Here is a 13,052-nt window from a genome sequence, read left to right as displayed (position 1 = left end):
AATGTTTGGTTTTTAGTTAAAATGGTCTCTGAAATTAGCATAACCCCTCACTTTGGTCCATATGATTTATAATCGATAGAAATGATCCATAAAATTGCTCATCGTCAATCATTATGGTCATTTCGTGAAAAACCTCAATTAAATTGCAGGTATTTTTGTCAAATCAACCCCTCCACTAAAATTAGTGGTTTCTTCAATTTCCCTGAGATTTTGCACAGAAAACCAAAATAATTGCCGGTTGACAATCACATGGATTACTTTTATTGATTTTAAATCTCAAATGACCATTTTGGTTAAAAAACCACAATGTTTTTGAGTTCTAAAAGTACGTGAAGTACTTTTTTAGGGTTTACTTGTTTTTTTTACTAAAAACTGTTTTCAAATATATTTTCACTAAAAACACTTTTAGTTATTTGAAAATCACTTCTAAATGAGTTTTTTTTTTATCTTTGTGCCACATAGAAGCCACCACAACCATCATTGGCTGGTCAAAAATGCCAATGGTCACTTGCAGTAGTTGGTACACGTCATGAACCAATTTTCTCAATTCAAGCAGCGCAGCAGCTTGTTTGCTGAACATTTATCATGGCAACCAAATTCTCCCATCACTAAAAGTCAAGGCAAATTTGTCACCTACCCTTCAACTTCACTGCAATCAGCAATCGCTTGGAGCTGCCCCCCACTTTATTATTTTCTCCCGTCATCACACACGCTAGTGACTAGTTTACTGACTAGGACTGGGAAACAGATTGAGATCAAGTTCAAGTTAGTCTAACTAGTGATACGATGAAGCAATGTTGATCTTCATTTGTAAGTTCGAGGTTCCGGGTTTGATTCACATTAATAGCGAGAACATATTCATTATGGTCATTTCGTGAAAAACCTCAATTAAATTGCAGGTATTTTTGTCAAATCAACCCCTCCACTTGAATTAGTGGTTTCTTCAATTTCCCTGAGATTTTGCACAGAAAACCAAAATAATTGCCGGTTGACAATCACATGGATTACTTTTATTGATTTTAAATCTCAAATGACCATTTTGGTTAAAAAACCACAATGTTTTTGAGTTCTAAAAGTACGTGAAGTACTTTTTTAGGGTTTACTTGTTTTTTTTACTAAAAACTGTTTTCAAATATATTTTCACTAAAAACACTTTTAGTTATTTGAAAATTACTTTAGTCTAAAGAAAGCATTGCAATTGGCACTGTTTCTTACTGTTCATTGTACCTGATTTCAGTTTATTTACAAGATTGCCACCGCCTCTTCAGTTTCGGATTGAAAATTTTGATTTATTTACGAAATTACCACCCTTCAGCGTGCACGTTTCGAGCATCGTAGAAAGCAAACCCGACTTTTGTTCTAGAGATCTCTTCGACGACAAACCCATGTTGCTCCAGAGCTCTTCAACGACAAAGTCGATTCGGCGCCTCACCGTCGCACACCTCGCCTTCCCCTCGCCGTCGCACACCTCGCCTTACCTCGCCGCCGCACTCCTTACCAGAACTCGAATCAATGGTAACGTGCCAATTGTATATATATTTTTGTCGATTTTTATCATTATTCTGGAAATTAGGGTTTGATCTAAATTTGGTGTGGCTGTGCTCTGCAACACGATTGACGATTTCGATGTCGGCTTCGTGAGATCTCTTCGATCTTTGCTCCCAATTTCTGTAAATTTGGGGTTTCTTGGGGTATAATGTTTTCAAATTCTGTTACTTATTGGATGTGAAGATCTAATTCAATTTGGTGATTAATATAATTAGATTGTATTAAATTTTTCTTGATTTTGTAGAATTTTACGTTTTAATTTGTGGGTTTTGGAGAATTCTTCATTAAATTTCTGGTTTCTTTTGATGTGAGATTTAGTTAATTTTTGTAGCTTTTGTAAAATTCTTCGATTAACTTTTTTTGTTTTGTTCTCTTTTCTTTTTAGCAAGTTATGGAACCAACTAAAGATCAATTAACTTATAACTGATTCTTCTCTCTTCAGGTTCATGGATTGTTAAGCAGAGTGTGGGAAAGAAAGGGTGCCTCACTGGTTAGGCACTTGAAATCAATTATTTCCATCGGAAGAACTACTTGGAGGTAATGTTGAAGAAATAATTATTAAAGTACATTAAAAATTGTAACTTGCGTTTTGATATTCTATTACTCCACATGCTAAATCTGCTTGGACATTGAATGATGGAGGAGCTGGTTTCTTTTTTACTTAGGGAGTGTGGGATGAGATTTAAATGTGTGCCTCTCATGATTTGCATAAACATAACTTGGATATGAAAGTATAAGATATCATGAATCATATGTTATTTTCTAATTTGGATACATTATGTGAATTATTGCTTCTTTAGAAAAGATTAAGGAAGGTGGGTTCATCATGGGATTTAAGTTTTAACAATACAACTTCTTAAAATTGAGTAAATGCTCGCATTTGATAGAACTTTGAAGATGGATTTTCAGGTTCAAATTTTGGTTGTGTATTGGTACTGTGGAGTTTTTACTTTTATTTTATTTGTGTGTATGGTTGGGAATGAGGTATCTGAAAATTTTGGAGAAAAATTAGTGGCTATTGTTTACTTGCAAAGTCTGTAACTTTCTTTTAGCTTTTGCAGGACGTTTGGGAGCAAGCTGAAATTGATATCATTGAGCACAAGACAAGAATAAGCCTCCATTTCCATCCCCTAAAAGCAGCATAAGAAAATTAAACAAGCATTTTCATACAGCTGGAGGCTGTAAGTTGTTTATGTTTTTCCAATTATTACTTATTTGATAATATTTTGTTTTTCTGGTTTCACTCTATTTACGGACTTACCATTCACTAAGGATTTCAGCTGGGCTTTTTTCTTTTCAGATTTAGTTGTATGGGCTTTTGCGGGTTTGGGCTGTGACTGGGTTGGTGGGTTTTGTTTGTGGTTGGGTTTTTCAGATGGATGGCGCCACGGGCAGGCCTAGCCTGCAACGATGCCAGCGAGAAGAGATGGGAAGAGATGGGAGGTGTCGTGTGATGCGAGAGAGAAGAGAGAGAGGAGTCGTCCGATGGCAGATAAGAGAGAGGGGTCGTGCGATGCCAGAGAGAAGAGAGAGCAGGACTCCTGGAAGGAAAAATTGGAGGAGAGAGGGAGGGGTAGGATGAGCAATGCAATAGGTAGGGCTGCCCGGAATTTGGGTTTTGTTTTTTCTTGGTGAGGTATGCTTAGAGAAGCGGTGAGGCATGAAGGGACGCCTAAACCGAGGGTTGGTTTCAGAGATTTGGTTCCAACTGGAAGCTATCTCTGCAAGCATTGATGAGGATTTCTCCCAGCTGGCAGCTTCAATTCCTTTCAAATCTAGGTGTCCCTTTTGAACCGAATTTTCCCTTATTTCACTGCTTCTGGTTTGAACCTGCTTAGGAACCTGTTTTTTTTTCCTGCTTTATTTTTCTGTCTGGTTCTGGTTCGGTTATTCAACTTTTAGTTGGGAGTGCAAGATATGTTTTTAAATTATTAAATTGGGACAGAAAAACAGATATTTTGTGCTGCTTTCTTCACTGTCTGATAATACCACTTCCTCTTCATTTCTCTTTTTCTTCCTGTTGTGTTGGTCTTTTAGTGTTATAGCTTCTCTGCAGAAATCAAACTGTATGCAATTTGTCCCTTTTTGTTCATTACCCTATTATTTGTTTCCCCTTTCTGTGGTTCGCAGCGACTGTGATCATTTCCTAACAAATGTATGGAGCTGTGTTCTTTTTGGTGGGGAATTATGGTTGGTGATGTTAACAATGGATCGAGTCTTTCTGTTTGGTGTGATTATATCGTTGAACAAGCATGGTTTTAAAGTGGATGCAGATGACAATTTTGTTTGCACGAGAAAATGGTTGAGTTAGTGGTTTTTAATCGTTTAATTGTTGTGCCTTTGCTATGATCCCTGTTCCAGCGGTGTTTGATTGGTGCAAATAGATTTTCATTGTTATTTCTTAGCTGTTATTTTCGTTGCTGTTCTGTGAGTTAGTGTTAATGGCTTTGCTGTGTTGCGATTTTCAGGAACTTGGATCATTGGACAGAGAACTTGGCCCATTGGCTTTTGAGGTATATTTATTTGCGGTTGTTATGGTGGAATGTGCAATCGTTATGTCTTAAGTTGAGCCTGGTTCTTTAATAAAAACAACCAAATGTATTGACTTTTGCATGTGTTTTGCGTGAGAACACCAAGTTGTGATGTGTTCGTTGTTGTAAACATTATCAGCAACTTTGGCTTTTCATGTGTTCGCATGATAAAAATGGCTAATATATTGAGTTTGAAAATAAGGGTTTGGGGTTCACTGTCTTTCCATGTGTATAATTTTACCCCTTTTTCGTTTCTTTATAATTTCAATTATCTTTCAGCAACCTAATCACTAAGCTTATTAAATTCATTGACCAGGTGATTTTGGATTCAATCCAGAAGTTCCTAATTCTCAGATTGTGTTGTATGTTCCTTTGTGGTAGTGAGATTGGTAAATCATTGCATTTTACTAAAGTATTTGACCTGCGTGTTCTGAACTTTTGAGCTCATTTCGTCTCTAAAATGTCCTCTTGGAGCTCTTACTGTGATTGTTCTTCTATTTCTTTTATTCAAAATGTTTTACATTTCTCATTTAATTGGTGCGCCATGCTCTACTTCAGTTTGTATGTTTTTTTAATTTTTCGGTTATCATTTGCCATCTCGCTTCAGTTTAAGTGGTCCTTTCACCTTAGTTTATTAGACCACAGCAGATGTTATTATGAGACCATTATATTGTAATTGATTCTGATGACGGAGGTTTATCGGAGATGAAGGCTAATGCTTAAGCTTTCAGTGGTTAATATCTCTTGAAACTTTTGATTTCATTTATCTTATTGACCTTTTCTCTCTTTTTTTCTCTCAACAGTTGGGATGAATGGGTAGGGTTGGATCGTCTGATGAAAAACACTGACGAGAATAAGAAGAAGCATGAGTACCTCAACCAGAAACAGAGAACAGACAAGAATGCAAAGCTAATACACACAACACATACTAAACTAAGAAGTTATCATGGTTGGGTTTATCATCTTTTAACATTTCTTTTGTTGTTGCCCAATCATGAAATTTGGATTTATTCTTGAATGTTAGATGTAGGGTGTGTAATTCTGGCATGTGACATGAACCATCCTATTTTTGGGCGAGCTTTGAGGTTTAACGGTCATACCCTTCATAGGGGTAAATATAATGGATATGGGATACTGAAAAAGTAACAATGTAGTTAACTAATTTACCAACATGCATTCTTCATTTATGATCATAACTTGAATACGGTTCTTGAATTAGGATGCCAAGAGGTTAGGTACTGAAAATATATCCTGTTTTATTAACTTCTCTTGCAATTTGAAAGTGTATATAATCTGCATTGTTCTTACTGTTGGTATGAAATTATGTAAAGCGTCAAGAGGGAAGAAGCGAAAGAATGACTCTGTCTGTAAGGTATACCTCCAGGTCATTATACATATCTCTCTGTTCATATTATTTCCTTTTCATTCTTGCTAAATTATTGGGTTATTATATTTGTGTACAGATATTAGTGTATTTGTTAATTGGATTTTGATAATTGGAGTTCAAATATTACATTGTTATAGAGATACCAATTTCTCATATGATTGCAATTTGAAAGTAGATATGTGTTATTTGATTTAATCACAAAATTTGTATCCCTTTAGCTAATAGTATGTTCATTTGCTGAACTGGGTTGGCTTTAGTTTTAGGTTTTATTATGCGGTATGCAGTTGGTCAGTTCTTCAACATATTCTCAATTTAGAACGAGAGAAACTAATGATTCTTCTGAATGAAAATGTTTCAGATGGGTTTCTGTAATGCGAATTTCGTGAGGTTCATAACACTGATTTGATTCTCTCATAAGAAAGGATCTCCTCTCTGGCTTTCTAGGCCAAGTTGTCGAAGCTCTCTCTGTAAGTAATTTCTCACCCTTTTCTTCATATTTACCCCCATCGTAGTAAAATCGGATTTCTTTGGTTAAATTGATTGCGCCAATCAGTTCATTTGCTTTCAATTTCTTAATTCTCTGCTTCGTTGCTGGGAAAGTGTGGGCAAAATGATTTAAATTTACTTCCTTTTATGTTTTCAACTTCAATCTTCGTAGTAATTGTACCTAAATGAGCTGACTTTTGTTACAGTTTTTGTGGAATTCCATCTTCTATCTGTTATCTGATTGATCTAATTGATTTAAAATGTATATAAAAAGTGACTTGATTTTTGTTTTTTGCTCTGTTGACTTCTGAACTGTTTAATTGGATTCATTATCGAAAAAGCTGATTTTTTATTATATTTATTTATTTATTTTTAAAGAAAAATGATTCTTGAAAGCACAATGTTGATGGGTTTTTATTGCCCATTTCAAAGACTGATAAATTGACTTTTGGGGGAACATGCCTAGCACTTTTTTCCTGTGCTGATTTGAGCTGCAAATGTATGAGGGTTGGTCTGAATTGACGAGCATAGATTTTGCGTAAGCAAATGTATACTAATTTAGGATTTTGAGCATTGTGGTGGTATGATCTCATGATAAAATGTCCAAGAATATATGATTTTTTATTCTTTTGATTCAGTATCATGACTCAGTTGCAAAGCACTAAACATTGTAGTTAAATACTTGCATGCTAATGGTTTGGTGTAATGGTAACTCATTTAGAGAGAGAAAGTGGCAGCAGTAGTGGGGAAGGAAGAAGGACCATTCATGTTTCTGTTATCATTTCTGCCATTCGAAACTCTGGGGTTTGGCTTTGGCTCCGTTAGCTGTTGAGGTAATTATTAATTTTTTTTCTTCAGTATTTGGTAGTTTGATCATATGGGTTTCACTACTCAACCCTTCTCTACCATTACGAACAGGTTCACTTTTTAGGGTGGGTAATTTTGTGGTTTGAAAATTATGTGTTAGAAGTGTTAAGTTTGGGCTTAGAAATGGGTTTTCTGTTAAAATTTCATTTTTGTGATTTTGGGGGTTTTGTTTCAAGCAATCTCATCCTTTCAATAGGACTTTTTCCAAATTTTATTGGTGGGTGTTGGGTGCTTTTGAATTTGGTGAAATTTGTGATTTGTCAGTGCTTCAATGGTGTTTTGGAATGATTGGTATTTTGGTGTCAAATGCAACTAATTATGCGGATCTTAAATTGTAGATATCTAAGAGTGACAAATGCAACTAATTATGTGGATCTTAATTTGATGATTCATTTCTTTCACTCAGTTTGTCACGAAATGAGTTCAACCATGGATTCGTATACATTGAAGTCTACATCAGATTTGTCTGCTCTCTGACCTGATTGAGTGAGGGAGGAGGGATAGAGCGCATAGAGAATATGACGGAAATTGAGGAGGAAGCCCATGCTTGCAGAGAGTTAGTGAGATCTGAAGCCCATGCCTGGATGAACTCATTTAATTTGAGCACACAGAGCTCAAATCTGGTGTTCAAAAATAAGGCGGAGGCCACGAAGTTCTCAAATCCAAGATGAAAAGGTATAATCCACGCCTCTGCAACTATTTGTGTCCTTGATATATATATGCCATTAGTTGTTAATTATATTTTTGGTCTGTGTCTATTCCCTCTATTCTCATCCTCCCCTCCCGCATCCCATCTTTGTCGTTGCCCATATTCTTCTCTGTGAATCAATGTCAATGTTTAATTTTCATGGGCGGTGCAAAAAAATTTTGGACTTTTTGTGATCCCACAACCCCACCCCCACATATAATTGGCTTTAAAGGGTTCTGGGTTCTATTATTTTATTATTTGTTTCTCTCTTTTGGACCAAAAGGGAGATTCTGTTCATTATTTAAAAGTATTATTAATTTTTTTTAGAAATTTGAAAGATTGTTTCAAACATTGATATATAAAAGCAGTGCAGTTTGGCTTTATTTCTTCTGATATATTCTCTCTTGCTCTCTTCAAAATCCCACAACAGTGTTTGGAGTTGGAGGCTTTTGCTCTGTTGGGTTTTTTTCCAATAACAAGAGCCGAAAGGTATTCCCTTTTCATATTCTTCTCTCCCAATTTCTTTAGGGTTAATTCAATTTTCTTATGCTATTTACAGTGGTGCTTTTTAGGGTTTAACTATTTGATTTCACAGATTCATTACAAACACAGTAAATAGTACATTTTAAATTCGTATTTCATAACTTGGTTGCTTGATAACAGAGTAAATAGTTACATTTTAAATTCGTATTTCATAACAAGTAAATAGTTACATTTTAAGTCGTCGGCTCTGTATCCTTTTTGGTCAGTTTTGTTTTAATCTCATAATCTATGTTTCTTTATCTCAATCATCAGTGGTATCTGGTTTGCAAGAAATTGAGGATAGGATAAGAGAAGTGGAAGTGAGCCTGGTGCGAGAGGGTCTTATCTCAAAGACTCAGAGAAGGCTGAGATGTATAAGAAGCACAAGGAAATCCCTGAAGTTTATACTGTTGAGAGGCTGGCTAAGGATTATAGGATTATAAGGCAGAGAGTGCATGCTATGCTTTGGCTTAAAGAGCTTGAGGGGGAAGAGGAGAAAAAGCTTGGTCGTCCTTTAGATGATTCTGTTGAGCTCCTGCTTGACACCTGCCCAGAGTAAGATATCAATTCACAAGCATTACTTCTATTATATACAATGGGTCCTGTAGTTCTAATAATTTTGTAATGATATCAATATTCTGTGCATACTTCATACTGATGGTAAAGGTTTCATGCTGCGTTAATTGTAGTCGCAAATTTATAAGCTTAGTGGTGCTTGGCTGATCTAATAGCCAGATTTTATTTCTCATAGTGCATAACTCCTTTCCTCTTTTCAGATTTTTTAATTCTCATGACCGCGAATTCCACGTGGTATCCCTTACCTACAAACCTGATTTCAAGGTTATGCCAGAGGGTTGGGACGATACCACCGGAGATTTGGATGAAGTTCATTGTGAAATCTCAAAGAAAGAAAATGAAATGCTCTATCAAGAGTTTGTCCAGAGAATGAACTTCAACAAAATGAAAGTAAGTTCCATAATCCTGACTTTTCCATGAGAAAAGAAAGCAATCCAACATTAATAATTAAGAAAAAAGCATAGTTCTATACTACAAAGTGTTACTGTTACGTCTCTCATTATTATTAGCTTTTCTTTCTCTTTGTTCATATTTTTGTCTTCGAGGATGAATCATTGGAAGCATATATGTTTTTCCATCATGCTTTTCTTTTTCCCACTAAAGTGGCATCAATAGTTATTGTATTTCTCCTCTGCATACCTCTTTATACGAACAACTGATGGACTTTGCGGTGTACAAGCAAACTGGTTATGAGAGTATTAAGTGGGTTTCTGTAAGACAAGGTGATAGATTAGCAAGTCTTAACTCAGTTTCTTCCTACTAATTGTGCAATGTCTTTACATGTTAGCTTAGTTGAATGTATATAAAAGTCAAGTTGTTTATCTTATCGATCTCATTCACTTATGTGCCCCTTTGTTCATTCATGATTGTGTTGAATTTGTTCAAGTTTAATGTGTTTTATTCATGTAGTTACGCCTGAAACAGTGGTTCCCGCCGCAACGCGCGGGCTTATTTTCTAGTCACTTCTAAATGAGTTTTTTTTTTATCTTTGTGCCACATAGAAGCCACCACAACCATCATTGGCTGGTCAAAAATGCCAATGGTCACTTGCAGTAGTTGGTACACGTCATGAACCAATTTTCTCAATTCAAGCAGCGCAGCAGCTTGTTTGCTGAACATTTATCATGGCAACCAAATTCTCCCATCACTAAAAGTCAAGGCAAATTTGTCACCTACCCTTCAACTTCACTGCAATCAGCAATCGCTTGGAGCTGCCCCCCACTTTATTATTTTCTCCCGTCATCACACACGCTAGTGACTAGTTTACTGACTAGGACTGGGAAACAGATTGAGATCAAGTTCAAGTTAGTCTAACTAGTGATACGATGAAGCAATGTTGATCTTCATTTGTAAGTTCGAGGTTCCGGGTTTGATTCACATTAATAGCGAGAACATATTATTTTTTGTGTTGAGTTTAATATTTAGGAAGTGGTTGACCCATTGTGTGGCCTAAACCACCCACTTAAATGCAATATAATGTTGTATCCAAAAAGTTCTTTTAGCCCCCCTCCCTTAGAATAGATTATCCCCTTTAGATGAATCTTTCATGCAACAGAAATACTACCTCAAGTAAATTGTATATTATTGAATGGAAGAACAATATGGTTAACCGCTATCCAACTCAATAGTGGTCTGTTTACTTACCAAGAACGAGAATGCAAAGTATGAGTATAATTCTCACTCCTGACATCATGGGTTTACTAAAATGCAAGGAATAAAAAGGTAACATAATCCCTTGTTAACTCATCCGAAAAGTAAGTACGCATATCCTAAAGTACAATTCAAAAATGAGTTCCGTCTCCATCGAAATGGTCCAATTCCGCCGAACCAACAAGTGACAACCAAAGCATCCATCCTTCACACTTCTTTTGTACTTAGCCATTTAACAACTTCCCCCCCTTGCACCAATGCAAACATTGCCTATTTAGAAAGACATCCCTCCCCCGAGGGTTTAACCTCCCCACCACCACCCCCAAACCCCAAAAAGGATGACTTGGCTTCACACAATCCCTCCACTTGGCAGCCTCGAGACGTGTTGCCCCGTCATCCGGGCAGCCCCAAACCCCTCATCTTTTCTGCCCTTTCTTTGTCAAATCGAAACCAACACCCATTACCCACCCCCACCCCCCCCCCCCCCCCCCCCCCCGCCCCCCGCGCGCCCCCCAACCACCTCCCTCTTCCCCCATTTGACAAAAACACGTGCAAACACTCAAAAGAATCACAAACCAAAACATCTTTCCCCTCTCCTACCACTTTGAACTCCTTCACACTCCTCTGGCTTCACTACGAGACAAAACCCACCGAGATCTTTCAGTTATATACATCCCCCCCCCCCTCTCTCTCTCTCTCTCTCTCTTTAATGGCGTCCACCTGCACACGCGTCTCCGTCTGAGCCTCACCTCCTCTGTTTTCCTCTCTCTCTCTCTCTCTCTCTCTGAAAAAACAAAATGCATGAACCTTGCTCTCGAAGTATCCTCACCCATTAGCATTACTTGCCCACAAAGCAAATCAAAAACCAAAATCCCAAAAGAAATCCCCCACCTTTCGAATCCCACCTCCTATTTAATCCCACCCATCTCTCTGTTTTTCGTCGCTGTTAAAAGCCCAGAAAGCTTTGCTGTTTTTGTTTTGGTTATGACAAACGGCTCTCACAGCGGCAATGCGTCGAACACATTCGAGGCATTCTACGAGGGCTGGCTGGTCCGGCAAGAACACTTCCTCGATGAGCTCTTATCGGCCCAGCAGACGATCGACGAGGCCCGAGATGAAGACCTCCGAGATTTGGTGTCTCGGGTTCTCTTCCATTACCAGCAGTATTACGACGAGAAATCGCGACTTGGACAGCGGGATGTTTTACTGGTTTTCTCGCCGACGTGGTATACTTCCTACGAAAGGAGCCTGCTTTGGATCGCCGGGTACAAACCGGGTATCGTATTCCGGCTCGTGACCGAGTCGGTGCCCGATTTGAGCGACCAGCAGCGGGTCAGGATTGCCCGGCTGAGGGAGGCGACCCGGGTCGAGGAGCGCGCGCTCAACGACAAGCTCGCCAAGATTCACGAGAGCGTGGCGGCGCCGCAGTTCATGGATGTGGTGCGGCGGTACGGGAGGGCCGGGCACGGGGAGATAGTGGAGGACGACGCGGTGATCAAGTCGCTTAAGTCGGCATTGGAGACCGTGGTGGAGAATGCCAACTTGCTGAGGACGACGATGGCGACAAAGCTGGTGGATTTGCTGAGCTCGGGGCAGGCAGTGAGGTTTTTGACGGCGGTGATGCAGTTTCAGTTAAAGATTCGGAGTTTGGGGTTGGAGAGGGACGCCGAGAAGCAGCGGGAAACGAGCGGAGGCGGTGGTGGTTGGAGTCCAATTGGTAGTAGGTGGTAGAATTTTGAGTTTTATATTTTGGAGGAAAATGTATGGTGGGTTAGGCTAATAATTTTGATTATGGATGGTAATGGTAATTTTGAGATGTGCATTATGTTATATTTAATATGATTGCATTTTGCAATGGAGCTTGGATGAAGAATATGTTTTTGAATATAATTGATATAATGGAAAGTTTTGACTTGGGACATAATAAATTTAAATTTGGAACGCAGTGAATAGGAAATGATGATGCAATTTGTTTTAGTTACATAGAAAAATAACACTTTACAAATTTCGATTAGACACCAAAAACATTACTAAAAGGTATGATCTTTGGAATGTATGGTCAATGAAACGAGACTCACAAGAAATATTACTAAGAAATGTATGATCTTTGGAATGTATGGTTAATAGAACGAGACTCGACCAGACTTCTACTCGTACTTTTCTCCAGCTTGGAGTCCTATTAGATCAAATTCCAATCACTTAAGGAAAGGTTATCGGATGATCAAGAGAACAAAACTTGATCAGACACTTCTAGTCAAACATTTCTCTCACTTAGAGGCCAATTAGACCAAACTCCAAGCACTTAAGAGCAACTTTTTATCTCATAGACATCAGTTGTTGATTAAAAATGTCTTCGAAACTCATGGGCGTGTAACGGCTCCCTTGGCCTTGAGGGGGGAGAAGACGACATTTTGGAAGGTTACAGTCAAAGATGTAACTGCTTATGACATTTAGCTACCCGTTAAAATCTTATCCTACAAAACCCAACAACTTTTGGCGGGAATTTTGCTTTTGCTTCTGTTGTGGTAGGATAATCTGGTCGATACAGACGCCCCTGGCAAGCTTTCCTTTGACCCAACTACCGAGTTATAGCAATCTCTGGACATAAGGTTTCAAAAAGTTCATTTCCTTTGTCACTCATTTGGACGTAAACTTGTCCGCCCACGGAGTTATGCCGGCGGCGCACAAGCCCAGGTATGGCTCTTTTTTGGCGAATAATTCGAGGGTCTGCTAGGATCATTTATGTCTTTCAGAACTATACCGATACTGTAGCATCCCACATCGTTCAGGGGAGTAG

At 38.2% G+C, this 13,052-nt stretch overlaps 2 protein-coding genes across 27 annotated transcripts; both read left to right on the top strand.

The window, feature by feature from the left end:
- Positions 1 to 1,303: 1,303 nt before the first annotated feature.
- Positions 1,304 to 10,255, top strand: LOC103420033 (protein GAMETE CELL DEFECTIVE 1, mitochondrial-like). Of its 26 annotated transcripts, none has more exons than XM_070809439.1 (14): positions 1,304 to 1,515; positions 1,991 to 2,085; positions 2,610 to 2,729; positions 2,849 to 3,327; positions 4,017 to 4,061; positions 4,883 to 5,028; positions 5,411 to 5,451; positions 5,825 to 5,933; positions 6,674 to 6,785; positions 7,226 to 7,494; positions 7,938 to 7,996; positions 8,321 to 8,584; positions 8,806 to 8,995; positions 9,607 to 10,255. In XM_070809439.1, the coding sequence occupies exons 12-14, from the start codon at positions 8,400 to 8,402 to the stop codon at positions 9,718 to 9,720; spliced, it is 489 nt and encodes a 162-aa protein (XP_070665540.1). In that variant the 5' UTR covers positions 1,304 to 1,515; positions 1,991 to 2,085; positions 2,610 to 2,729; positions 2,849 to 3,327; positions 4,017 to 4,061; positions 4,883 to 5,028; positions 5,411 to 5,451; positions 5,825 to 5,933; positions 6,674 to 6,785; positions 7,226 to 7,494; positions 7,938 to 7,996; positions 8,321 to 8,399; the 3' UTR covers positions 9,721 to 10,255. The 26 variants fall into 26 exon arrangements, with proteins under 26 accessions (XP_070665540.1, XP_070665553.1, XP_070665536.1 ...); XM_070809452.1 differs by having other exon boundaries at positions 8,303 to 8,584; positions 9,610 to 10,255; XM_070809435.1 differs by having other exon boundaries at positions 8,303 to 8,584.
- Positions 10,256 to 10,945: 690 nt separating this feature from the next.
- LOC114822890 (protein ZW2-like) lies at positions 10,946 to 12,167 on the top strand. The gene is made up of 2 exons (XM_070810031.1): positions 10,946 to 11,528; positions 11,649 to 12,167. The coding sequence occupies exons 1-2, from the start codon at positions 11,057 to 11,059 to the stop codon at positions 11,984 to 11,986; spliced, it is 810 nt and encodes a 269-aa protein (XP_070666132.1). The 5' UTR covers positions 10,946 to 11,056; the 3' UTR covers positions 11,987 to 12,167.
- The last annotated feature ends 885 nt before the right edge of the window (positions 12,168 to 13,052 follow it).

Source organism: Malus domestica, chromosome 12 (assembly GCF_042453785.1).
Source record: "Malus domestica chromosome 12, GDT2T_hap1".
NCBI classification, from domain to species: Eukaryota; Viridiplantae; Streptophyta; class Magnoliopsida; order Rosales; family Rosaceae; genus Malus; species Malus domestica.
Note: the sequence above shows the minus strand (reverse complement) of the source record. Positions and strands in the feature narration are given on the sequence as shown.

Coding starts and splice junctions, on each gene's coding strand:
- LOC103420033 (XM_070809439.1), top strand. CDS start 8,400: ATGTATAAGAAGCACAAGGAAATCCCTGAAGTTTATACTGTTGAGAGG. Junction 8,585..8,805: donor CTGCTTGACACCTGCCCAGA/GTAAGATATCAA, acceptor TCCTCTTTTCAG/ATTTTTTAATTCTCATGACC. Junction 8,996..9,606: donor TGAACTTCAACAAAATGAAA/GTAAGTTCCATA, acceptor TGTGCCACATAG/AAGCCACCACAACCATCATT.
- LOC114822890 (XM_070810031.1), top strand. CDS start 11,057: ATGAACCTTGCTCTCGAAGTATCCTCACCCATTAGCATTACTTGCCCA. Junction 11,529..11,648: donor TTGGATCGCCGGGTACAAAC/CGGGTATCGTAT, acceptor TCAACGACAAGC/TCGCCAAGATTCACGAGAGC.